General features: G+C 48.9%; 1 protein-coding gene across 6 annotated transcripts in view; it reads right to left on the reverse strand.

Annotated features, from left to right (window-relative positions):
* Nucleotides 1-2790: 2790 nt before the first annotated feature.
* The window catches only part of ei24 (EI24 autophagy associated transmembrane protein), a 46125-nt gene continuing 22492 nt past the window's right edge, over nt 2791-26423 (reverse strand). For 5 of the 6 annotated variants that reach the window (XM_070870151.1, XM_070870150.1, XM_070870152.1 and 2 more), the window contains exons 5-11: nt 25616-25682; nt 22001-22125; nt 17072-17191; nt 15949-16060; nt 11924-12035; nt 7021-7095; nt 2791-3529 (exon numbers count right to left, since the gene is read on the reverse strand). In XM_070870151.1, coding sequence (XP_070726252.1) covers nt 3367-3529; nt 7021-7095; nt 11924-12035; nt 15949-16060; nt 17072-17191; nt 22001-22125; nt 25616-25682 — 774 coding nt within the window. In that variant the 3' untranslated portion in view covers nt 2791-3366. The remainder of the gene's footprint in view (nt 3530-7020; nt 7096-11923; nt 12036-15948; nt 16061-17071; nt 17192-22000; nt 22126-25615; nt 25683-26423) is intronic. The other variant, XM_070870155.1, reaches the window with a different exon arrangement.

The following is a 26423-nucleotide window of genomic DNA, read 5'->3' on the forward strand; positions in this document are numbered from 1 at the left end:
AGAGCGAAGCAACGATCAGTTCTCGCTCCTCGACCCCCCTCCCAGGTGTATAGGTACTCGCCCCCCCATGTACTTTCCCCTCCCCCCAGGTGTACAGGGTACTCGCCCCCCCCACTTCCTCACCCCCCCCCAGGTGTACAGGGTACTCGCCACCCCCCACCTCCTCACCCCCAGGTGTACAGGGTACTTTCCCGCTCCCCCCTCCCCCCCCCCCCCAGGTGTACAGGGTACTCGCCCCCCCCACTTCCTCTCTCCCCCCCCCCAGGTGTACAGGGTACTTTCCCCCCCCCCCCAGGTGTACAGGGTACTCGCCCCCCCCACTTCCTCCCCCCCCCCAGGTGTACAGGGTACTCGTCCCCCCACCTCCTCACCCCCAGGTGTACAGGGTACTTTCCCCCCCCCCCCCCCCCCTCCCAGGTGTACAGGGTACTCGCCCCCCCCCACCTCCTCACCCCCCCCCCAGGTGTACAGGGTACTCGCGCCCCACCCACTTCCTCCCCCCTCCCCAGGTGTATAGGGTACATGCACCCCCTCCCCCCAGGTGTACAGGGTACACGCACCCCCCCCCAGGTGTACAGGGTACACGCACCCCCCCCCCCCCAGGTGTACAGGGTACTCGCCCCCGCACCTCCTCCCCCCAGGTGTACAGGGTACACGCAACCCCCCTCCCCCCCCAGGTGTAAAGGGTACACGCCCCCCCCCAGGTGTACAGGGTACACGCATACCCCCCCCCCTCCCCCCAGGTGTACAGGGTACACGCATACCCACCCCCCCCAGGTGTACAGGGTACTCGCCCCCCCCACCTCCTTCCCCCAGGTGTACAGGGTACACGCACCCCCCCCCAGGTGTACAGGGTACACGCATCCCCCCCCCCAGGTGTACAGGATACACGCATCCCCCCCCCCCCCCCCCAGGTGTACAGGGTACTCGCCCCCCCAACTCCTCCCCCCAAGGTGTACAGGGTACACGCACCCCCCTCCCCCCCCAGGTGTAAAAAGTACACGCCCCCCCCAGGTGTACAGGGTACACGCATACCCCCCCCCCCCCCCATCTCCTTCCCCCAGGTGTACAGGGTACACGCTCCCCCCCTCCCCCCCCCAGGTGTACAGGGTACTCTATACTCAGAGAATTGTTGAAACCCAACACACATGTTGAGTGGATTTGAGATTCAACTCATTCTGTGCAGCTGGGTCTTCATTGCAATTGCACCGTGGACAAGTCTTGAAGAGTTTGATATAACTTGAGATCCGGCCACAAGAAAAGTATCAGCAATGAAATGAAGGTCAGCTGGGTATACCTTGAGGAGGCCTGGCTAGATTCCAGTATCCGCAGCTGATGGTTGGGCGAGGTGGGAGAGCAGAGGGCACTATATCTACAGCTGATGGTTGGGCGAGGTGAGAGAGCAGAGGGCACTATATCTACAGCTGATGGTTGGGTGGGGTGGGGTGGGAGAGCAGAGGGCACTATATCTACAGCTGATGGTTGGGCGAGGTGGGAGAGCAGAGGGCACTATATCTACAGCTGATGGTTGGGCGAGGTGGGAGAGCAGAGGGCACTATATCTACAGCTGATGGTTGGGCGAGGTGGGAGAGCAGAGGGCACTATATCTACAGCTGATGGTTGGGTGGGGTGGGGTGGGAGAGCAGAGGGCACTATATCTACAGCTGATGGTTGGGCGAGGTGGGAGAGCAGAGGGCACTATATCTACAGCTGATGGTTGGTCGAGGTGGGAGAGCAGAGGGCACTATATCTACAGCTGATGGTTGGGCGAGGTGGGAGAGCAGAGGGCACTATATCTACAGCTGATGGTTGGGTGGGGTGGGGTGGGAGAGCAGAGGGCACTATATCTACAGCTGATGGTTGGGTGGGGTGGGGTGGGAGAGCAGAGGGCACTATATCTACAACTGATGGTTGGGTGGGGTGGGGTGGGAGAGCAGAGGGCATTGAGCAGTAGCATCCGGAAAAAAAGCAGAAAATGTCAAAAAGTACAGAATTGAAACAAGCCCCAAAGTTCGGACAGCACCAAAGCATGATCTTGCCAAATGGATGATCGGTTGGAGGATGAATGGACTTGATCGTTCATCTTTCAGTAATCTAGCCTACTGACAATTTGCTTCAACAGTTTTCATACCACACTATTATGCTACAGACAGATAGTGGCAGATTTAATCTTTGCACCAACGGTTTCTCCATTCTGACTCCTTAACTGAATACTTAAGCTTTATAAATTGGAAGGTGGATCTCGATGGAAACCTTTTTACAGCAATCCTGATAGGGAACGTTTTCCTGGGACATTACTGGTCGAGAGATTGGGACTAACCATCTTCTTTGCGATTATTTTCAAAGAATTTCAGCCTTCAAATATACTATAAATACATACCTGTTGTGGCAAAGAGAAGCTCAGCAGTGAAGCAACAAACCCCATTGTGGCAGAGCTTACAGAAGGCACGCCGGGTAGTTGTAACATTTGGGTATTTCCTTCTCTCCCAGTTTGAGATCAATGCCAGTGAACTTCACTTACTTACGTCAGTTCGGCGAGAGTGTCAGCCAGTCTGAGATTTAGCCGTCAATCCAGCTTCAAAGTGGTTCCTAGCTAAAACCAGATCAGGCTTGGGGGGGTCAGTCTAAACAGAGCACAATTTTATATTGAGAATAGCTTCATCTTTCAGTACTTAAAGAACAAGATTTTGTAAACTCCACTGCAGTTCTCCATCCCTCCTCTTCGAAAAGAATCACTGAATTTTCAAAAAAAAACAATCGGTCTTCTTCATTTACTCAATAGACTTACCATAATTATTACTGGTTTAATATTGAACCAGAACACAAATTACTGTTTCATTATGACATCCCTGATGGTTATCTGGACTGAGACTAATACTGACACAAGCACGGTTACATTTTAACAACCCCACACATCCTTCCTCTCAGACCCCCCTTCCCAAACCAACGAAAAAACAACACACTGTATTCTGTAAGTCACATACTTGGCACAAATGTGTACAAAAAAGTAACATTCAGGCACAAGTCAGCTAGTATTTGCTGTGAATTCTGTTTCACTCGCACATATTCTATAAAATGCTTTTCACATAAAAGTGTACCACTTTAAAATCAGACGGAGTTCAAATCATCATCTTCCCAGCTTTGTCGCTGGTGGGTGAATTCGACGCAGGCTCAGAGAGGAGGGTTGGACAGGTGGAAAGCAGGTCTGGAGTGCCAGGAACAATCCACATTCAGACACGCAAGCAAATCGTGGCTACTCATCAACAAAGTCTCCGGTAGAATTGTCCGGCCTTCTGGGGAGATGAATCTTTGAATGTACCTTGTGCAAATGAAGGGGGCAGGAGGCCTCATGCTCTCAACTGGAATTTACTGCTGCATCGTGGGTCTCTGTTTGGCAGGGGACGGATGGGGAGATGGCAGGTGCTCAGATGACCCTGTTGTTGTCATGGTGGATTGGATATGAACCGTCTTGTGAAAGAGTTTATTGCTGAGCATGATCACAAAGGAGAAGAGGTGCAGTTGGAAATGACTGGAAAAGAAGAGAGAGAACAATTACAGACATATCTGCTTATTTTCAACTCGCTTAAATTGCAGTTCTCATTTTAACGACCATTTCTTAAGTGCCGTTCCCTCCCCCGCCTTCTATACTTTCAATTGTGAAAAGTTTGTTTTATTGCGATTCTATCGATTGGAATTCCTGCTTCCAAACAAGCGTGGCATACAGAAAACCCGTTTAACAAGACGTGAGTATTTTTCTTTAATTTTTAAGATGTTGTACTGGTTTCATCTTTTAGGATGTTATAATAATTCTTCGCTGCACAAAAAAAATTCAAGACGTGGGCATTTTTAATTTTAAAGATTTTATACTGCATTCACCCTTGTTGTAAGATGTTGTATGAAATTTAAGCAAATAGAAGTTGTTATTCAGCAGACGAGCCTTGATTTTTGTTGGTAGCCATTTCATAGAAATTTGCGTTTTATCACCATTTGCGAGATTGTCCCAAGCGGTTACAATTTAGCGGGTCCCACTGTAATCCTCAAATAGATTCCCAATTTCACCACTTTTAAAATCGAATATTGGTTAACTACCCACTTCCTCTCCACCCCATTAGCAGCTTGCTTGCCCCTTGCTGGGATAGTGGGACTAAACTGGCCAATCTACAGGCATCCACACATTAGATGGAAGGGATTGTCTTATGAAGAAAGGTTGAGCATATACTCATTGGAGTTTAGAAGACTGAGAGGTGATCATATTGAAATGTATAAGATTCTGAGGGGGCTTGACAGGGTAGATGCAGGGAGGATATTTCCCCTCATGGGGGAATCTAGAACAAGGGAGCATAGTTTCAGAATAAGGGGTCGCCCATTTAAAACAGAGATGAGGAGGAATTTCTTCTCTCAGAGGGTCATGAATCTTTGGAATGCTCTGCCCCAGAGAGCTGTGGAGGCTGGGTCATTGAATATATTTAAGGTGGAGATAGACAGATTTCTGAACGATAAGGGAGTGAAGGGTTATGGGGAGCAGGCAGGGAGTGGGGTTGAGGCCGAAGTCAGATCAGCCATGATCCTATTGAATGGCGGAGCAGACTCGAGGGGCCAAATGGCCGACTCCTGCTTCTATTTCTTATGTTATTATAGAAGGGACGTGTGCTGGGAGCTTGGACGTTCAGTCCCACAGCTGACTGATGCTGGCCTGTGGCTGCAATTCTAGGCTGAGCCAGTGGGGCGACACCAAGGGAAGCTTCAGCTGTTCACAATGGGGGTGGGGGGGGGGAAAGGAAACAGAAATATGGAAAAAAAGGGTGCTGGGTCATCTTTGGGACAGGATCATCGGTAGCGAGCCGTGAGGTGACAATGAATGGTTCTGAACTGTGGGCACTGGAACAGACGCACAAACATTAGTGTCCTCGACCAGGCCAACATCCCCAGCATTGAAGCACTGACCACACTTAATCAGCTCCGTTGGGCAGGCCATATTGTTCGCATGCCAGACACGAGACTCCCAAAGCAAATGCTCTACTCGGAACTCTTTCACGGTAAACGAACCCAAGGTGGGCAGAGGAAACGTTATAAGGACACCCTCAAAGCCTCCCTGATAAAGTGCAACATCCCCACTGACACCTGGGAGTCCCTGACCAAAGACTGCCCTAAGTGGAGGAAGTGCATCCGGGAGGGCGCTGAGCACCTCGAATCTCGTCGCCGAGAGCATGCAGAAATCAGGCACAGGCAGCAGAAAGAGCCACCCTTTCCACCAACGACTATCTGTCCCACCTGTGACAAGGACTGTGGTTCTCGTATTGGACTGTACAGCCACCTAAGGACTCATTTTAAGAGTGGAAGCAGTTCTTCCTTGATTCTGCCTATGATGATGATGATGATGATGACTGGGAAGGGGGTTGGAGAATTTCATCAGCCGGGCTGGATTTCTAATCCCACCCCAAAGGTGAAGGAACGATATCGAAGTCGCTGCACCACCCAGTCTCCTCGCACCTTTATGCTACTGTCATTGGCGAAAGAGTTGAAACATGCAAGGTTCTGCAAAACCAACCACAGAGACATGTGGCAGGGAGAATGGGAAGGTGCCATGTTTAAAATGACCAACTGCAGCCAACAGCCTGTAAACCGTGGAGGATGATGGGACTCTGGCCACCCTGTACAGTAACAGACAGTGTTGCAGGGGCACGGAACTGGATGGGGGATGAGCCAGCTACCGTAAGGGGGAAGAATGTACATTCGGTTATTCCAGGAAAATGGATACAAGACAACTTTATATTTTAAAAGGACATTTCGCCAGCTTTTCGTGTAAAACCCTCACAGAAGAGGCAACATGTCCAGGCAAAATCTCCCCAGTAATACACAAGGCAACACAAAGGGTATCAGTTTGAATAATTAAACAAAAGCCCACAGGTCTGATGCAATTATTTTGGCCAGTCCAGACAGAGTGGCACCTCTGTCGAGATAGTGAACAATCATCTTCATTCACCCCATCAGCGAGTGACAGGATACAGGAGGTGTGGCTAATCTCCCATTCCAGACAGATCAATACACATCGAGCTGCCATTCACACCCCATTTTACTCAAGACCCAAGACAATGGCATGCAGTTTTGGCGCGAAGATGAACAGACTATAAGAAAAGATGCAAAAACACACAAGGAGGTTGGAGGGGTTGGGAGTTGTAGAGTTGAGTTATGAAGGTGGGAGTCAGTTTTTCGTTGTGGTTGAGTTGAATTAAAGGGGAGTTGAGTCAGCTCTTCACAGGGCCCTCGCTCTGGGGAAAGGGTGCGCTTAACTCCAGCAGCTTTTTGCTTAGGAGCCAACCGAGAGGCAAATAGAAGAAACCGACGCAACATCGAGGAGGAAAACCGAACCGACCAACAACGTAAAACCCATCCCAGAGGGACCCCGAGCTGAAATAAGTGCCCCCCAGGACCCCGGAGTTGATAGAATTGTGAGTATAGCTCAAACCCCCTCACAGACTCAATTTAGGATAGGAATTGGTAAGAAGGGTGAAAGTGGGAGGTGTGGTTGTGTGTGGGTGGAATGTTTCAACCTCTTATCTTCCCCTTCCCTGTTGCGAGAATTTTTCGTGTTGTTGAGTGAGATTGTGCCATTAACGACCTCTTCCTATGCCCCCTATCTTTGTGTTTACTATTCTAAATAAACAACATTAGCCAGTTTGCACTCTTACCCACTGTGTCTGGTGCCTCGTTACTCATCCATCCTCATAAATCGCACGTACAGAACCTCAGGGGAGTGTGGATTGGAACCCACACCCCAAGCTCTCCTTACAAACATCAATGCTGAAGGCAAACATCGCCAATGCTGAGAGATGGCATGGACCAAACTCTGCCTCCCTGCCGCAATGCGGCTTCAACAACCTCGCTCCACCCTGGCGCAAGGTGTGAGCTGGCACCGACAGACTCTCAGCCTCCCTCCCCACCCCATTCTTCAAATGTGAGCCTTCCCCACGAGAGTGTTTTCCGTAGAGTGATGAGAGGTAGGAATCAAAGTGTACTTACAATGACCTCACTGGGGTCTTTGCTTCATTTGCGCTGATTATAAACAGAGGAAAGAGAATGGAGAACAAACATCCACTGCAAAACACAAAGAGGGACATTGTGCATTACAAAGCAGTAATCATCACCCTGCCCTAGGCAAGTGGACGCAGGCCAGCAGCACAATGCAGGTCGCGTTTGGGCCCCTGGACTCATTGATAAACCTAATGGATTTAACTTTCCTGATACTATTTTAATCCCATACTGGTCGATTTCCCATGCCAGAAAACCTGTTTTGAGTTTCTGTAACTGTCTCTCTGCTCACTTGTGAATCTCCATATTTTTGTCTCCCTTTCTCCTTTTCATTCTTTCTGTCCCCTCCTCTCTGTCTGATCTCAAAACTGCCAACTCCCTCATTCTACCTCTTACAAGTTCCATAGAAGCATAGAAATTTACAGCACGGAAGGAGGCCGTTTCGGCCCATCGCGTCCACGCCGGCCAACAAAGACCTATCTCCAGCCTAATCCCACTTTCCAGCTCTTGGTCCGTAGCCCTGTAGGTTACGGCCCTTCAAGTACATATCCAAGTACTTTTAAAATGTGGTGAGAGTTTCTGCCTCTACCACCCCTTCAGGCAGTGAGTTCCAGACCCCCACCACCCTCTGGGTGAAGAAATTTCCCCTCAAATCCCCTCTAAATCTCCTACCAGTTACTTTAAATCTATGCCCCCTGGTTATTGACCCCTCCGCTAAGGGAAATAGATCTGTCCTACCCACTCTATCTACGCCCCTCATTATTTTATACACCTCAATAAGATCTCCCCTTACACACTCACACACTTTCTCTCACTGTTGCCTCTGTCTATGGACTTCTTTCTTTCTTTCTTTTTTCTCATTCTTGGCTACATGAAAGTGGAACGAAGTTAAACAGACTCCGTGAGCACTTCCTTCCTGTGTTATTGAGAGTCCATAACAATCGGAAGACGACAGAAATCCATCATCCCTCTGTTTCTAACTTTCTGCACCTAGGCAGCAGTCGGTATTGCTAACGATTGGGGAGGGAGGTGCACGAGATTGTATCGTCTCTCAGATAGGGTGAGCATTAGTGGTCATGAAGAGATTTAAACATAAGGTTGAGAATTTAAATTTGAGGTGCTGGGGGACCAGGAGCTGATATAGGCCAATGAGGAGAGGGGTAATGGGTGAGCAGGAATTGGACCGGGATGGGATATGGCAGCAGAGATTTGGATGAGCTGAAGTTTATAGAGGTCAGTGAATAGGAAGCAACCCAGCAGCCATTGGAATAGTTGAGAGTGAAGGTTATAAAGCCTTGAGAGTTTCTGCAGAAGATGAGCCGAGGTAGGGATGGAGGTGGGCGCTGTCATGGAGGTGGCTGTGGAAGGTCTTTGTGATGGAGAAGAAATGGGTTTGCACAGATACCAAGATTCCATGGTTCAGCCTGAGACAATGGTCAGGAAGGGAGATGTAACCAGTGGCAAGGATACGGAGCTGGTAGTGGGGGCTAAAGAAAATGGCTTTGGCTTAGCTGGAGAAGCATAGAAAATAGGTGCAGGAGTAAGCCATTTGGCCCTTCGAGCCTGCACCACCGTTCAATATGATCATGGCTGATCATGCAACCTCAGTACCCCATTCCTGCTTTCTCTCCATACCCCTTGATCCCTGTAGCCATAAGGGCCATATCTAACTCCCGTTTGAATATATCTAACGAACTGGCCTCAACAACTTTCTGTGGTAGAGAATTCCACATGCTCACAACTCTGAGTGAAGAAGTTTCTCCTCATCTCGGTCCTAAATGGCTTACCCCTTATCCTTAAGACTGTGACCCCTTGGTTCTGGATTTCCCCAACATTGGGAACATTCTTCCTGCATCTAACCTGTCAAATCCCTTCAGAATTTTATGTTTCAATGAGATACCCTCTCATTCTTCTAAACTCCAGTGAATGCAAGCCTAGTCGATCCAGTCTTTCTTCATATGTCAGTCCTGCCATCCCAGAAATCAGTCTGTTGAACCTTCGCTGCACTCCCTCAATAGCAGGAATGTCCTTCCTCCGATTAGGAGACCAAAACTGTACACAACATTCAAGGTGTGGTCTCACCAAGGCCCTGTACAACTGCAGTAAGACCTCCCTGCTCCTACACTCAAATCCTCTCGCTATGAAGGCCAACATACCATTTGCCTTCTTCACCGCCTGCTGTGTTCATTCAAGATTGGAGTCTGACAACATGTGGAACCCGGGCTAGACCCTGTTGTTGTCAGCAGATATGTGGAAGCTGACCCCATGTCTGCGGATGATGTCGTTGAAGGGCAGCTTGAAGATTAGGAAGAGGAAGGGTCAAGGATAGGGGATGCTGGAGGCAACAGTGAGGGAATGGGAAGAGAAGCCATTGCTGAAGATGCTCTCACTGCAATTGGATGAGAGCGGAACCAATGAGGCAGGTCCTATTGAGTCGATAATGGAGGAGGATGGTGTGGTCAAAGGCTACAGAGGCCAAGAAGGGACAACGCATCAGTCACAGAGGAGGTCATTTGTAACTTTGCTTAGAGCCCATGATGGCTCTCTGGTAGGGGTGGAATCCTGACTGCAGAGATTCAAACAGGGTGCTGCAGGAAAGGACGCAGATTTGGGAGGCAAAGACGCGTTCAAAAACTTTGGAAAGGAACGGTAGGTTGAAGTAGTTTGCAAGGGCAGAGGAGTCAAGGGTGTTTTCTTTGAGGTGATGACAGTGGTTTTGGGAAGAAGGGGATGGTACACAGTTACAGAATTATTGGGCCTAAGTTTCCACACGCGCCTAGAACGGCGCAATCCCGACCTGGACGCCCGTTTTTCGCGCCACAAAGTGCGCCTAAAAAAACCCTCCGTATTCTCCACCTCCCTGCAGGTCCTCTGGCCCTCGGCGCAGCGCAGCAGGAGCTGTAGGGGGCGGAGCCAGGTCCCTGCGCTGAAAACAGTGCCGGGACCTCTGCACATGCGCGCTACAGTGGGCACGCAAGTGCAGTAGCTCCAGGCGCCCGAAACTGTATGGGAGGGGCCCGAAGCATTCAGCCCCTAGCCCTGGCCGAATGGCCTCACTGGGGCTGCGTGAATAAGGCTCCGCCCATGGCCAGCTCCTGCTTCCTCCCGACCAGACCCGACTCCCGCTTCCCCCCGCCCTGGACCAGACCCGACACCCGCCCTCCCACCTCCGGACCGGATCCGACACCTGCCCCCCTCCCCGGACCTGACCCGACTCCCGCCCCCCGACTGGACCCGACCCGACTCCCGCTCCCCGACTAGACCTGACCCGACCCGACTCCCGCTCCCTCCACCCCCCCCCCCCCGACTGGACCCGACCCGACTCCCGCTCCCCGACTGGACCCGACCCAACTCCCGCTCCTGCCCCGCTCCCCGACTGGACCCGACCCGATTACCGCTCCCGCCCCCCGACTGGACCCGACCCGATTACCGCTCTCCCCGCCCCCCGACTGGACCCGACTCCCGCTCCCCCCCCCGACTGGACCCGATCCGACTCCCGCTCCCACCCCCCCCGACTGGACCCGACCCGACTCCCGCTCCCCCCCACCCCCGGACTGGATCTGACCTGACCTCACCTCCCCTCCCCCTCCCCGACCTGACCTCTCCCTCCCTCTTTCCCCCTCCTCCCCCCAACCCGAACCGAACCTCCCGACCCGACCCGACGCCACCTACCTGTAAATCTGGTGCTGGGGACGGGCTCTGCCCGAAGTCTCTGGCCCGGCCCGTTCAGCCTTCGGTCCCGACGGCAAACTGCTGCCTGAAAGGCCTGCCTGAAGCACTTTCACACAGGTAGGAACATGGTTTATTTAATCTTTTCTTTGCTTATAAATTTTTATTCAGGTAGGATTTATTTGTATAATATCTTTATAAGTATAACTAAGGATTTAATGACTTCCCTTCCCCCCCTCCCTCCCGACGCCTAATTTGTAATCTGCGCCTGATTTTTTAATGTGTAGACAAGGTTTTTTCAAGCGTACAAAAATCTTCACTTACTCCATTCTAAGTTAGTTTGGAGTACGTTTTCACTGTGGAAACTTTGAAATCAGGCGTCAGTGGCCGGACACGCCCCCTTTTGAAGAAAAAATTCTGTTCCAAAGTGAAACTGTTCTACCTGACTAGAACTGCAGAAAACTAAATGTGGAGAATTCCGATTTCTAAGATACTCCGTTCTACACCAGTTGCTCCTAAAAATCAGGAGCAAATCATGTGGAAACTTGGGGCCATTGACTTTTACAGCACAGCAGGCTGCCATTCGGCCCATCATGCCTGTGCTGTGCCGGTTCTTTGAAAGAGTGATCCAATTAGTTCCAATCCCCTGCTTTTTCCTTATCGCTTTGCAATTTTCTCCAATTCTACTTTGAAAGTTCCTACTGAATCTACTTCCAGCACCCTTTCAGACAGCTCATTCCAGATCACAATAACTCACTGCATAAATGTTTTCTCATCTCACCTCTGGCTCTTTTGCCAATTACCCTAAATCCGTGTCCTCTGGTTACCGACTTTCTTGCCAATAGAGATGGTTTTTCCTTACTTACTCTCTCAAAACCCCTCATAATTTTGAGCATTTCTATTAACTCTTCCCTTAACCTTCTCTACTCTAAGGAGAACAACCCCAGCTTCTCCAGTCATACCATGTAACTGAAGTCTCTCAACCTGTTACCATTTGAATAAATCTCCTCTGTACACACGCTCTAAGGCCTTGACATCCTTCACAAAGTGGTGCCCAGAATTGGACACAATACTCCAGCTGGGGCCGAACCAGTGATTCTCAGAGATTTAGCATAACTTCCTTGCTTTTGTACTCTCTGCCTGTATTTATAAAGCTAAGGACCCCGTATGATTTTGTAAGCAGCCGGTTACAGTTATTGCGAGACTATCGATGCAAAGCACATACCTGATCACATAGGATGATGGCAGAGCAGTGAGGATAGCCAAAGGCAATCCAAAACCGAAGTAATAAGGCCAATTCCTTTCGATGTTGGATAAGCGCTGGTGCATCTCCACCCCTGGACACAGCACAAAGAACAAGTATGTTTGAGATGTTGCTTTGTATTTAAAACTTACGATAATAGCGTGAAATCTGGGTCAGCTTTTAGTCATCAGATGGAGGCTTTAGAATTCAAATAGGCCATTCGTGACACCAGTCCATTCACTGTCGTATCCCACATCTACATTACGAGGGATCCTCCACATCAGGTGGTCATGGAGCCTTGTGGGCCGCAGACATTCCTCCTCGAGCCCGACAGGCACACCTTACCAGAGGTGTGCTGCACCATTGAGGCAGGAGTGGCGGAATTTGCCTGACCCGGGAACCCTCCTGGCACAGATTGGCCGTGGGTAGGGCCTTGTGCTGGGTTTGAGGTGGAAATACGAACACAGCTCAGGTCTGCAGTAATGTTCCTGATCACCCGGCATTGACGTCGACTGACTGCTGCTCAACAACAAAAAGGTCCCAAGGTCCAAAGATCAACCTGGAACCTAAAAAGACCTTGACCTGCCTGCTTTGAGCTTCATGGTGTTCCTGGGAGCTCTGTAAACCCTTCGGTCTGGAGGGGATCCTAACACAGGCCCCACTGCTAGCTTTTTTCCCCCCTGAGATGCCTCTCTGTTTGGGAGCCCCAGAGGTGTGTATTCAGGAGAGGTGAAGCAGGAGGCTGAGAATGTCACTCTGCCATGCTACCATCCTGATGCTGGGCCTGCGCCCACTGCACTCACACAGGGTAGATGCTGAGAGGTTGTTTGCCCCGGGCTGGAGTATCTAGAACTAGTGGTCACAGTCGCAGGATAAGGGGAAGGCCATTTAAGACAGAGATGAGGAGGAATGTCTTCACTCAGAGGGTTGTGAATCTTTGGAATTCTCTGCCCCAGAGGGCTGTGGATACTGAATCATTGAGTATATTCAAGGCGGAGATAAATAGATTTTTGGAGTCTAGAGGAATCAAGGGATATGGCGATCGGGCGGGAAAGTGGAGTTGAGGTCGATGATCAGCCATGATCTTATTGAATGGAGGGCTGACTCCTGCTCCTGTTTCTTATGTTCTCACACCAGATTGGGAAACCCCCGGAACCACGGCAGCATTGGAGGGTTCGCTCCACCTGGAGACTAAGCATTACTCAGATGCAATGAAGAGGAAAATCTCTCATATAACGTATTAAATTGCATATTTCTTAAGTTGCTGGTTTGGGCTTTTGATTTGGATTTCTCCAACAGTGAGGCAATAACCCTTTCCAAACCTCCAGTCCTGTGACATTCAAACAGGACATGCCCGTGAATAAGAAACATTAACCCAAAAAGAACTGTTGGCCGTGGCTCAGTGTGTAGCACTCACACCCGAGACAGAAGGTTGTGGGTTCAAGTCCCCCTCAGGCTGACACTCCAGTGTGGTACTGAGGGAGCGCTGCACTGTCAGAGGTGCTATCTTTTAGATGAGACATTAAACTGAGGCCCCATCTGTCCTCTCAGTTAAATGTTAAAGAACCGATGGCAATATTGGAAGAAGAGCAGTGGAGTTCTCCCCAGTGTCCTGGTCAATATTTATCCATCAACCAACATCACTAAAACAGATTATCTGGTCATTATCACACTTCTGTTAATGGGACAAATTGATAGCCGTGTTTCCTACATCATTTCATAGAAGTTAGAAATAAATTCTCAGTATTTCATTTAAAAGGGGCTCCCTGGAAGTGTGTCAATATATGAAAAGGGTCCCTTGGAGTGAGTCAATATATAAAAAGGGTCCTTTGGAGTGAGTCAATATTTGAGGGGTCCCTGGGAGTGAGTCAATATTTGAAGAGGGTCCCTGGGAGTGCGTCAATATTTGAGGGGTCCCTGGGAGTGAGTCAATATTTGAAGAGGGTCCCTGGGAGTGCGTCAATATGTGAGGGGTCCCTGGGAGTGTGTCAATATTTCAGGGGTACCTGGGAGTGTGTCAATATTTGAGGGGTCCCTGGGAGTGAGTCAATATTTGAAGAGGGTCCCTGGGAGTGCGTCAATATGTGAGGGGTCCCTGGGAGTGAGTCAATATTTGAGGGGTCCCTGGGAGAGAGTCAATATTTGAAGAGGGTCCCTGGGAGAGAGTCAATATTTGAAGAGGGTCCCTGGGAGTGAGTCAATATTTGAGGGGTCCCTGGGAGTGAGTCAATATTTGAAGAGGGTCCCTGGGAGTGAGCCAATATTTGAGGGGTCCCTGGGAGTGAGTCAATATTTGAAGAGGGTCCCTGGGAGTGAGTCAATATTTGAGGGGTCTCTGGGAGTGAGGCAATATTTGAAGAGGGTCCCTGGCAGTGAGTCAATATTTGAAGAGGGTCCTTGGGAGTGAGTCAATATTTGAGGGGTCCCTGGGAGAGAGTCAATATTTGAAGAGGGTCCCTGGGAGAGAGTCAATATTTGAAGAGGGTCCCTGGGAGTGAGTCAATATTTGAGGGGTCCCTGGGAGTGAGTCAATATTTGAGTGGTCCCTGGGAGAGAGTCAATATTTGAAGAGGGTCCCTGGGAGTGCGTCAATATGTGAGGGGTCCCTGGGAGTGTGTCAATATTTCAGGGGTACCTGGGAGTGTGTCAATATTTGAGGGGTCCCTGGGAGTGAGTCAATATTTGAAGAGGGTCCCTGGGAGTGCGTCAATATGTGAGGGGTCCCTGGGAGTGAGTCAATATTTGAGGGGTCCCTGGGAGAGAGTCAATATTTGAAGAGGGTCCCTGGGAGTGAGCCAATATTTGAGGGGTCCCTGGGAGTGAGTCAATATTTGAAGAGGGTCCCTGGGAGTGAGTCAATATTTGAGGGGTCTCTGGGAGTGAGGCAATATTTGAAGAGGGTCCCTGGCAGTGAGTCAATATTTGAAGAGGGTCCTTGGGAGTGCATCAATATTTGAGGGGTCCCTGGGAGTGAGTCAATATTTGAGGGGTCCCTGGGAGTGAGTCAATATTTGAGGGGTCCCTGGGAGTGAGTCAATATTTGAGGGGTCCCTGGGAGTGAGTCAATATTTGAAGAGGGTCCCTGGGAGTGCGTCAATATGTGAGGGGTCCCTGGGAGTGTGTCAATATTTCAGGGGTACCTGGGAGTGTGTCAATATTTGAGGGGTCCCTGGGAGTGAGTCAATATTTGAAGAGGGTCCCTGGGAGAGAGTCAATATTTGAAGAGGGTCCCTGGGAGTGAGTCAATATTTGAGGGGTCCCTGGGAGTGAGTCAATATTTGAAGAGGGTCCCTGGGAGTGAGCCAATATTTGAGGGGTCCCTGGGAGTGAGTCAATATTTGAAGAGGGTCCCTGGGAGTGAGTCAATATTTGAGGGGTCTCTGGGAGTGAGGCAATATTTGAAGAGGGTCCCTGGCAGTGAGTCAATATTTGAAGAGGGTCCTTGGGAGTGCATCAATATTTGAGGGGTCCCTGGGAGTGAGTCAATATTTGAGGGGTCCCTGGGAGTGAGTCAATATTTGAGGGGTCCCTGGGAGTGAGTCAATATTTGAGGGGTCCCTGGGAGTGAGTCAATATTTGAAGAGGGTCCCTGGGAGTGAGTCAATATTTGAGGGGTCCCTGGGAGTGAGTCAATATTTGAAGAGGGTCCCTGGGAGTGAGTCAATATCTGAGGGGTCCCTGGGAGTGAGGCAATATTTGAAGAGGGACCCCGGGAGTGAGTCAATATTTGAATAGGGTCCCTGGGTTTGCGTCAATATTGGGGGGTCCCTGGGAGTGTGTCTATATGTGAGGGGGATCCCTGGGAGTGCAGGATTGGGTGGGGGGGTGGGGGAAATGGGAAGAGAATGATGTGCAGAAGCTGCACCAGGACAGTATGGAACAGGCTGGACATAAAAGTTGGTTTTCCTATTTCCCATCTTTTCTCTTCATATGATTGCATGCAGATTCCTCCCCCCCACCCCCGCCTGATGCATTCGGTAGATGTCACCGGCACCAACTTTACTCACCATTGTTGAACCATTTATACTCAAAGCAGTAGAGCGAATACAGCATTGACATGTGGAACAGGCTGCCCAGCTGTCCGATGATTTCAATGGGAAAGTGACTCACTATCAGCCCCTGGGGAAAGAAAACAAGAGCAGAGATAAACGATAGAAACAGTGTACTACAGCGGAGCTCAAACCGGTCTTCGCCAGACGTCCACACACGTCTTTTCCAGCAGAAGGTATTGGACAGCAGTCAGGGGCAGGAACATAGACTTATTTTTCCCCAGCCCAGTTCAGGGGCACTTAACCCAACTGCATGAGTCAGCTGTGGCTCAGTGGGCAGCACCCTCACCCACTCCAGAGGCTTGAGCACAAAATCTAGGCTGACACTCCAGTGTAGTGCTGAGGGAGTGCTGCACTGTCGAAGTTGCCGTCGTTTGGATGAGACGTTAAACCGAGGACCCGTCTGCTCTCTCAGGCGGACGTAAAAGATCCCACGGCACTATTTCGAAGAAGAGCAGGGGAGTTCTTTCCGGTGTCCTGGCCAATATTTATCCCTCAATCAACAGAACAAAAACAATTTATCACATTGCTGCATGGGAGTCTGGATTTAAACCCTGGAAAGCACCAAGAAAGCAAGTGGTTTGGAAGGAGTATTGCAGTGTAGGTTTGGCTGTGCTGGAGTTCCCTGATGCCCAATAATATCTCTTCGTTCTAACCTCCCCTCCATCGTCTCTATACTATCAGACTGCTTGTCCACACTGGATGAGTCGAAATTTCCTCCAATTAAATATCGAGAAGACCGAAGCCACTGCCTTTGGTTCATGCCACAAAACTCAGTTACCTTTCTCTCTCTCTCCCCAGCAACTATCCATGGCTGACCAAGTCTGTTTGCAACCTTGGTGTCATAGTTGACCATGAACTGAGCTACCTACCTCATATCCATTCCATCACTAAGACTGCCCATTTCCACCTTTGTAATATCACCCTTACCCGAACTTATCTGCTGCTGAAACCCTCATCCATGCCTTTATCATCTCTAGACTGCAGCCGCACTCGTGGCCTGTACCCACTCCTCCCGACAGCGACCCAATTACCATTCCCATTGGGTTAGCTGAGCGCTGCGTCTCTGCACCAGTCATACCTGAATGAGGAACAAAGCCTGCAGCAGCAGGTTGAAGAGCATGTCTGCGATAATCTTACTGATACTGGGAAAGGGCTGTGCTTTCTTCCCGGACACTTTAAACGCCAGGTCTGCGATGTCCTGTAACAAGTAAAGCAATGTTTTAAAGAATTATTCACTGTAAAGACTGCCTTAATGTTGGGGAGGGGCAACAGGGAAGAGGGTAAGAGTAAAAATATATACTGCAATATAGAGCTCCATCTTGTGGACAACTGCATCAATGCAACTGCTGATGTAAATACAATAAAGGGATCATGTGATAAGGTCACATGACAACTTCCTGTAGAGCCATCTTGTGTGTGTTTGTAATGTTGTAAAGAATATATTACACATACTGCCTCCATCTCCTCCCCACTCCCCCAGTTATTTTGTCTTGCACATCTTTGAGTAGTTAAGCAACCTGCTCCCAGGCCCCTGACAAAGGGAACACAACCTTCAAACCCCACAGCCTGTCCTTTCTCTTCACAGATGCTGCCTGACCTGCTGAGCATTTCCAGCATTTTCCCATTTTTATTTCAGATTTCCAGTTTTTCCTTTTTATTTCTCTGCCAATGCCACTCTGACCTGGGGGCTCGGTGTGTGAGTGCAGCCTGCAGTGTCTCTCCTGTCGGAAATGCCCGCCACCCTGCTGCCCAACCGGCAATAAAACGTCTAAGATTGGGAACTCAATAAAATCGGACTCAGTGGAGATATGCACTGAAGGATTAGCGGTGTGACGTCATTGCTGTAAATTTAATCTGTGATAATCTTAACTTGGTCAGAGGATCGGTAATAGCAGCCAATATATATAGTTAAGTGAAACAGAATCTCACCATCAAGATTCCGCTCAAAATATAAAGTTGCACAGAATTAGAATTCCTTCAACATCCTTTTTTTCCCATCTTTATTTGAAGTCATGAGTACTGATGATTGAACAGCATCATCGGGCTACAGCCTTGGAAAAGATCTCGAGAGGCAGTACAAGGTAGCTGACATCAGCTATTTAAGAAAGGAAGGAGAGATATCGGGGAACTACAGACCAGTTAGCCTTACATCAGTAGTAGGGAAAATGCTAGAATTTATTATTAAGGACATGGTAACAGGTTACTTAGAAAATAGTAAAAGAGTTGGGCAGAGTCAACACGGATTTATGAAAAGGAAATCATGTTTGACAAATCTGTTAAGAGTTTTTTGCGGTTGTAACTAACAGAATAGATACGGGGAACAAGTGGATGTGGTCTATTTGGATTTTCAGAAGACATTCGATAAGGTGCCACACAAAAAGTCATTAAGCAAAGTTAGGGCTCATGGGATTGGGGGTAATATACTAGCATGGATTGAGGATTGGTTAACGGACAGAAAACAGAGAGGAGGAATAAATGGGTCATTTTTGGCTTAGCAGACTGTAACTAGTGGGGTACCGCGAGGATCGGTGTTTGAGACCCAGCTATTCACAATCTATATCAATGATTTGGATGAGGGGACCAAATATAATATATCCAAGTTTGCTGATGATACAAAGCTAGGTGGGAATGTAAGTTGTGAGGAGGATGCCAAAAGGCTTCAAGGGGATATAGACAGGCCAAGTGAGTGGGCAAGTACACGGCAAATGGAATATAATGTGGAGAAATGTGAAGTTATCCACTTTGGTAGGAAAAATAGAGTGGCAGAGTATTTTTTAAATGGTGAGTGATTGGGAAATGTTGGTGTTCAGAGGGACCTGGGTGTCCTTGTACACGAATCACTGAAAGTTAACATGCAGGTACAGCAAGCAATAAAGAAAGCAAATTGGTATGTTGGCCTTTATTACAAGAGGATTTGAGCACAAGATTAAAGACGTCTTACTGCAATTAAATATGGCCCTGGTGAGGCCACACCTGGAGTATTGTATACAATTTTGATCTCCTTACCCAAGGAAGGATATGCTTGCATAGAGAGATGAGGGGATTGTTCTATGAGGAGAGATTGAGTAGACTAGGCCTACATTCTCTCGAGTTTAGAAGAATAAGAGGTGATCTCATTGAAACATACAAAATTCTTACAGGGCTCGACAGGGTAGATGTGGGGAGGATGTTTCCCCTGGCTGGGGAGTCTAGAGCTAGGGGTTACAGTCTCAGAATAAGGGGTCAGCCATTTAGGACTGAGACGAGGAGAAATTTCTTCACTCAGAGGGTGGTGAATCTTTGGAATTCTCTACCCCAGAGGGCTGTGGGGGCTCAGTCGTTGATTATATTCAAGACAGAGATAGATAGATTTTTGGATATTCAGGGAATCAAGGGATATGGGGATAGTGCAGGAAAGTGGAGTTGAGGTAGAATATCAGCTGAATGGCCTACTCCTGCTCCTATTTCTTATGTTCTTAGCACATGGGAGCAGGATCAGCACACACACGACACTGAAGCATGCTGAACTAATGCCCAACTTCCTACTGCTCAGCGTCTTCGCCCTGGCAAACTCATTCATATGTATAAATTGCACTGCAAAACCGGTCTTCCTTTTACCTCTCGCTTCCCCCACAGAATATTAACCTTCAGAATGCCAAAGGTTGAAGGAAACCGCCATCGCCTGGATTGTGTTTTAGTCGTTCAAACCATCATACATCATGAAAATATCCACATTGCATATCTCCTTTTGTTCCTCTCGATTAACCCTCCTTCCCTGTAGTCCTTTCGTCCACTAGCATCCCACACCTTTCATTTACCTTCCCACTCTCTGCCGCCACGGTCCATACTGGAGGTGAGCATTCCGTTTTTTTTTTAAATACGAAGTGTCTTGATTGGCTAAAAGCCAGATTTAAAGGGTGGTTTTGCATCCAGGGAAAAAGCTAAATTGCAACATTATCCGCCTTGAGGAATGGGGGTTGGCAAGGGCAAGACCCCCACATCACAGCTCAATTAGACCAGTCATATAAATGCTGTAGCTAATGGAGCATTACCATCGGCAAATCCCCCACCATCAACATCCTGGGGGGGGTCATCACTGACTCATCAACATCCTGGGGGGGGGGGGGTCACCATTGACCAGAAATATATCTGGGCCAGCAACATACTGTGGCTACAAGAGCAGGTCAGAGGCTGGGTATTCTGCGGCGAGTGTCTCACCTCCTGACTCCCCAAAGCCTTTCCACCATCTACAAGGCCCAAGTCAGGAGTGTGATGGAATACAATCCGCCTCGTCAGGAATCACAAGCATTCTCCCGAGACAGACACCGACCAGCTCAGGTAATGAGGTTCAATATAATTTCTCCAAACCCCCACCCCACCCCACCCCCCCGCCCCCCCCACACCCAATAAGGAAGATGGTTGTAGTTGTTGGAGGTCAATCAGCTCAGTCCCAGGATATCGCTGCAGGAGTTTCTCAGGGCTACCTAGAAACTAACCATCTTCAGCTGCTTCATCAATGACCTTCCCTCCATCACAAGGTCAGAAGTGGTGATGTTCGCTGATGATTGCACAGTGTTCACTATTGATCAGAAATATAACTGGACTAACCACATAAATACTGTGGCTACAAGAGCAGGTCAGAGGCTGGGTATTCTGTAGCGAGTGTCTCACCTCCTGACTCCCCAAAGCCTTTCCACCATCTACAAGGCACAAGTCAGGAGTGTGATGGAATACTCTCCACTTGCCTGGATGAGTGCAGCTCCAACAACACTCAAGAAGCTCGACACCATCCAGGACAAAGCAGCTCGCTTGATTGGCTGCCCATCCATCACCTTAAACATTCATTCCCTCCACCACTGGCGTACCGTGGCTGCAGTGTGCACTGCAGCAATTCGCCAAGGCTTCTTCGGCAGCACCTCCCAAACCCACGAACTCCACCACCTCGAAGGACAAGAGCAGCAGTCGCATGGGAACACCATCACCTGCAAGTTCCCCTCCAACTCACACACCATCCTGACTTGGAAATACATCACCGTTCATTCATCGTCGCTGGGTCAAAATCCTGGAACTCCCTCCTTAACAGCATTGTGGGAGTACCTTCACCACACGGACTGCAGCGGTTCACGAAGGCGGCTCACCACCACTTTCTCAAGGGCAATTAGGGATGGGCAATAAATGCCATCTCTACTTCGATACGTAAACCAGACGGGTCCGCAATACTCCAGAGCAATGTTCCCCGTGAGTTGCGCTTTGTTCTACGCGGCCTGCCTTTCAGTACGTGGTCCCTTTAAATTTCTGCGCATGTGCGGTACGTCCAATGGAGAAGCCGGTGAGCGGCGTGTCCAATGGAGAAGCCGGTGAGCGGCGTGTCCAATGGAGAAGCTGGTGAGTGGCCTGCGCAGGACCTTTCCTATTACTGCACTGTTGGTGATCATAATGGGACCTGGAAAGTTGGACCAGTCACTGGTGGCCGGGATCCTTCCCACTTGGCTCCACATAATCCTGCAGGGTGACGCCCCAAAGGGTAGGGCGGCATGAGTTGGACAACCAGCAGGAAGCTTGGCAGTGCTTGGAATTAGTAAACTGCGGGGTTTCAGCTTGGGGACTGCCTCTGGACACTAAGACTTGGGTCCGCCAATCTGGACCTGATCTGACCTTGAGTTAGTGGGACGTGTCCCTGCAGGGAGAGTGTACCCTTCATATTGGGCAAACAGAAGCTGGGCGTAAACTTTTAGTAGCTTGACTTGGAAGACTCAAACACGGTGATGGCTTTCTGCACATGTCAGACTTAAATACAGAGAACTTTGGCACCAAAGAATAAAGCTGTTATCAGATTGCAGTGACCTTCCATCACATGTCAAGCACAAGTCACTGAAGCTGAAGGGCCTCCACAGAGATACAGAGTAGAGCACTAATTACACATGGAGAAATATATTCAACAGCACAGAGAAATGGAATCATTATACAATGTAAAGATTATAATGAAGCAAGCTGCAGGGGCAGTCTGCTCCATGGCTGTGTTACATACCTGAAACCAGATGGCATTCACTATTTTACTGAGGACAAAGAGAGGCAATATCCACAGAGCACTGAAAGTGGAGTTGAGGATAAATTCCAGCCAGGACCAGACGTCTCCATGTAACGAGGGGTCACCTGTTCGGGTAAAAACACTGCATCACATAAAGCGCCAAAAATCTGCAACTTCTATTCAGTATAAAAGGCAAAGAATTCCCACTTGGGGCCAATGTTGCCTGATGCAGTAACTTTTGGTTTGTGGATGCTTGACGTACATAAAGCAAGAGATCCAGCCCTGCGCAAGTACAGAAAGAATGTGGAGCAGAGAAACGAGTCAAACAGAAACTTTCTCACCCGCCCCCCCACCAAATAAACCGGACAAAATTAAAATAAGAGAGAGACCATATGGCTCACGGGGAAAATCAGGAGCATGGAGACAAAAGACAAAGAGAAAGGCGAATAAGGATATTTGAAAAAAAAACTATTTCCTCTGACACACACATATGGGGCCTAAGTTTCCACACGATAAAAAAACGGGCGCCCCTCCGAGCTGGGCGCCTGTTTTTCGTGCCGAATAAAAAACGCGCTATTCTGGAGCGCCCTGCAGCTCCATGTCTGCTTGGCGTGGCGCCCAGGGGGGCGGAGCCTACCACTCGCACCGATTTTGTAAGTGGGAGGGGGCGGGTACCATTTAAATTAGTTTTTTTCCTGCCGGCAACCCTGCGCGTGCGCGTTGGAGCGTTCGCGCACGCGCAGTGTGAAGGAAACACTGGCACTTGGCCATTTTTGTAGTTCTTTGTAGCTGTTTAATTTTTGAACATTTTTTAATAAAAGCACATTGCCCTTCCATGATCAGCACTGAGGCTTCTTGCAGCAGTGAGAAGGTGCAGGAAGCCTCAGAAAGTTGAGGCAGCCGTTTCCCGAAGGCCTCCCACCCCTGTCGTCGGGAATGGCTGCTCAACTTCTGAGGCTTCCTGCAGCCTTCTCACTGTCTCCCTCCCCCCCCCCGCCCGCCGTCGGGAACGGCTTCCCCCCCCCCGCTGCGTTCGGTCGGTCCCTCACTCCCTCCCTCCCCCCCCCCCGCGGGAACGAACGGCTGCCTCCTTCCCCCCACTGCCGTCGGGAACGAACGGCTGCCTCAACTTCTGAGGCTTCCTGCAGCCTTCTCACTGTCTCCCTCCCCCCCCCCGCCCGCCGTCTGGAACGGCTTCCTCCCCCCCCCGCTGCGTTCGGTCGGTCGGTCCCACACTCCCTCCCTCCCCCCCCCCCGTCTGGAACGGCTTCCTCCCCCCCGCTGCGGTCGGTCGGTCGGTCCCACACTCCCTCCCTCCCCCCCCGCCGTCGGGAACGAACGGCTGCCTCAACTTGTGAGGCTTCCTGCAGCATTCTCCCTGGCTAAAGCACTTTCACACAGGTAGGAAGATGGTTTATTTAATCTTTTCTTTGCTTATAAATGTTTATTCAGGTTGGATTTATTTGTATATTTTTGTATAAGTATAAATAAGGATTTATTGTAGAATTTAATGACTTCCCTTCCCCCCCCCCCACCTCGTTCTGGACGCCTAATTTGTAACCTGCGCCTGATTTTTTAATGTGTAGACAAGGTTTTTTCAGTTCCACAAAAATCTTCACTTGCTCCATTCTAAGTTAGTTTGGAGTACGTTTTCTCTGTGGAAACTTTGAAATCAGGCGTCAGTGGCCAGACACGCCCCCTTTTGAAGAAAAAATTCTGTTCCAAAGTGAAACTGTTCTAACTGACTAGAACTGCAGAAAAAAAATGTGGAGAATTACGATTTCTAAGATAGTCCGTTCCCCACCAGTTGCTCCTAAAAATCAGGCGCAAATCATGTGGAAACTTGGGCCCATGGAAACTACAATCAAACTCGAGTCTCCAAACCAAACTACTGAGATATCCAGAAATCTTCAGTTTCCATTGCCCGATATGGAATGTAAATGCTTCCCCTCTCTCTGCCCCCCCCCCCCCCCCCCCCCCGTTACGTGGACACAGCTGTAAATTATTTATGCCCAATTGGCCAGAGCCAAGGCTTGTGAACACTAAAGACTGGCATATATATAGCGCCTTTCACGACCACCCGATATCTCAAAATGCTTTACAGCTAATGCAATACTTTTGGAGTGTAGTCACTGTTGTAATGTAGGAAACGTGGCAGCCAATTTGCACACAGCAAACTCCCACAAACAGCTATGTGATAATGACCAGATAATCTGTTTTTGTTTTGATTGAGGGATAAATATTGGCCAAGACACACTACTCCCCCAAACACTACGTAGTAGTGCTGCTGGAATTTAATGCTTGAGGAATAAAACTTCAACAAAGCACAGAGCGCTGGGTAAGCTTGTCCAGTTAGGATCACCAAGTCTGCTAGGAATTATCGTAAAAGGGTAGCCAAAATGTGGTATGTTTAACTTGTAACCCACCCCACCCCATCCTTTCCCAAAATGGCAAATGGATACCAGTCATTTCCAGTGCACTCCCTGTTCTCAGATGGGAAGGGGGAAGGGGTGGAGGGTGTTACATTACTGCAGCTGTGCAGGGTGTGGTTCGGGTTACACGAAGTAGCAGTGCAACATGGTTTTGCGACAGTAGTAGGCAGTAGAGAGTTAACTGGCAGAGGATTTTACAGATCATTCTGCCCAAATACAAACAACATGGTCCAGTCAACAGATCAAACTGTTTTTATCTGTTAATATGACGGTGCCTTCTCTAATCTTGGAACTCGAATCAGGGCTTTAAGTAAACAAGTCAAAATATGATGCAAAACTGCAAATGCCATGGATTAGAATCAGGCACCAAATGCCATTCTTGACTTGCCAGAATCTTTAGATTTAAATCTATTTTTTGTCCCCAGTTTTCTAGGAACAGGAGGAGGCCATTGAACCTCTCGAGCCGGTTCCGCCATGCAATAGGATCATGGCTGATCTGCGACCTAACTCCACATACCCATCTGTGGCCCATATCTCTTAATACCTTTAGTTAACAGAAAGCTAGCAATCTCCGATTTAAAATTAACTGATCTAGTGTCAACTGCCGTATTAATGTGGACTTGCCTCAGGTAACTCACCTAAAAAGCCATTCTTCAGGTGTGGGCCTAGTTGAGTGCGGGCAGGGTTATTTGACTGTGGAGCCCAGTATGATCCTGCCCTCATTTGATAGCTACACACATTCACTTTCCAGCAGCAATGATAGTAATTGGGAGAAGGAACCTCGATTGTTTTTTTACAGCTAGGACTAATTATAGTCTATCTGCTACCTCTCTGGCTCAGATCAGATCGGAACAGGAGGAGGCCATTCAGTCCCTCGAGCCTGTTCCGCCATTCAATTAGATCATGGCTGATCTGTACCTCAACTCCATTTACCTGCCTTTGACCCACATCTATTGACACCCTTATCCAACATAAATCTATCGCTCAGATACTCGGCACAGTCCGGAGGCTGAAGCTTGGTCTGTATGGTCAGTCCCACTCTGGGTAGTGCGCTTATTGAATGAGTGACCGGGGAGCTTTGTTGGAGGTTTTGTTCTGCATGGGCTGCTGATAGCTATGGATTCATCAACAATCTGCCCCACCCTTCCTTTCTCTCTCTCTCGAAGCAATAGTATTTCCTTACCAATAATACATGCAGTGATGGCCTGAAGCAGAGGGATAAAAACTCGGTAAAAGACCAAGATACTCAGCTGTGGGGAGAGAAGGAGAAACAGGTGTTATTGGAAGTAGTACCACAGAGTCACTTGTCAAATATTCACTGCAATAAAATGCACACTACACGTGAGGGTTTTGCTGCCTATTGCCATTTTCTTGGTAAGGAATGAATACAGTGTGTACTTTTCCATCTTTACAACTCAGGTTTTCTTGGTTCCAGCAATAATGGCAGCCATCCAGGTACCTTGCCCCAGTGGTCTTCCTGCATGTGTGATTCCAGACAGCGAGTGTCAGCGGGCTGTTTGTGCGGCACATTATAGGCAACACCTACGCCTGACCTCACCGAACATTTAAGCACATACACCTCCGAAGTAGAAACTTTGTCTGATTTACCCCCTTCTAGCTGGTGGGTAATGAGGCCAGGTGCAATACTCCAACTTCCACCTTGGCTGAGATCGGCTAACTCCTCAAAGACTTGTGGAGGCTGAAGTGGAATCTTTCTTTTCCATAAGGCTCAGGGTCACACCATGTGATGCATTTACACAAGGAACTATCAGGAAAACTGTATTGAGAAAGAAGGAATGCACAAAGGGGTCAAAAACCTACTGCACGATACTAGCATTGAATCTCTTCATGTATTGTACAAAATTACTGTCTGTTGGTTTGATAATGGCTTTAACCTGTTTTAAACAGAGGATGAAATAATTTAATTTGAGCACATTAATGCGTTAACTGCTAATTAGTACATACATTTCAATGGGAGGGGAAATGGAGAG

Source organism: Pristiophorus japonicus, unplaced genomic scaffold (genome assembly GCF_044704955.1).
Source record: "Pristiophorus japonicus isolate sPriJap1 unplaced genomic scaffold, sPriJap1.hap1 HAP1_SCAFFOLD_1173, whole genome shotgun sequence".
Lineage (NCBI taxonomy): Eukaryota > Metazoa > Chordata > Chondrichthyes > Pristiophoridae > Pristiophorus > Pristiophorus japonicus.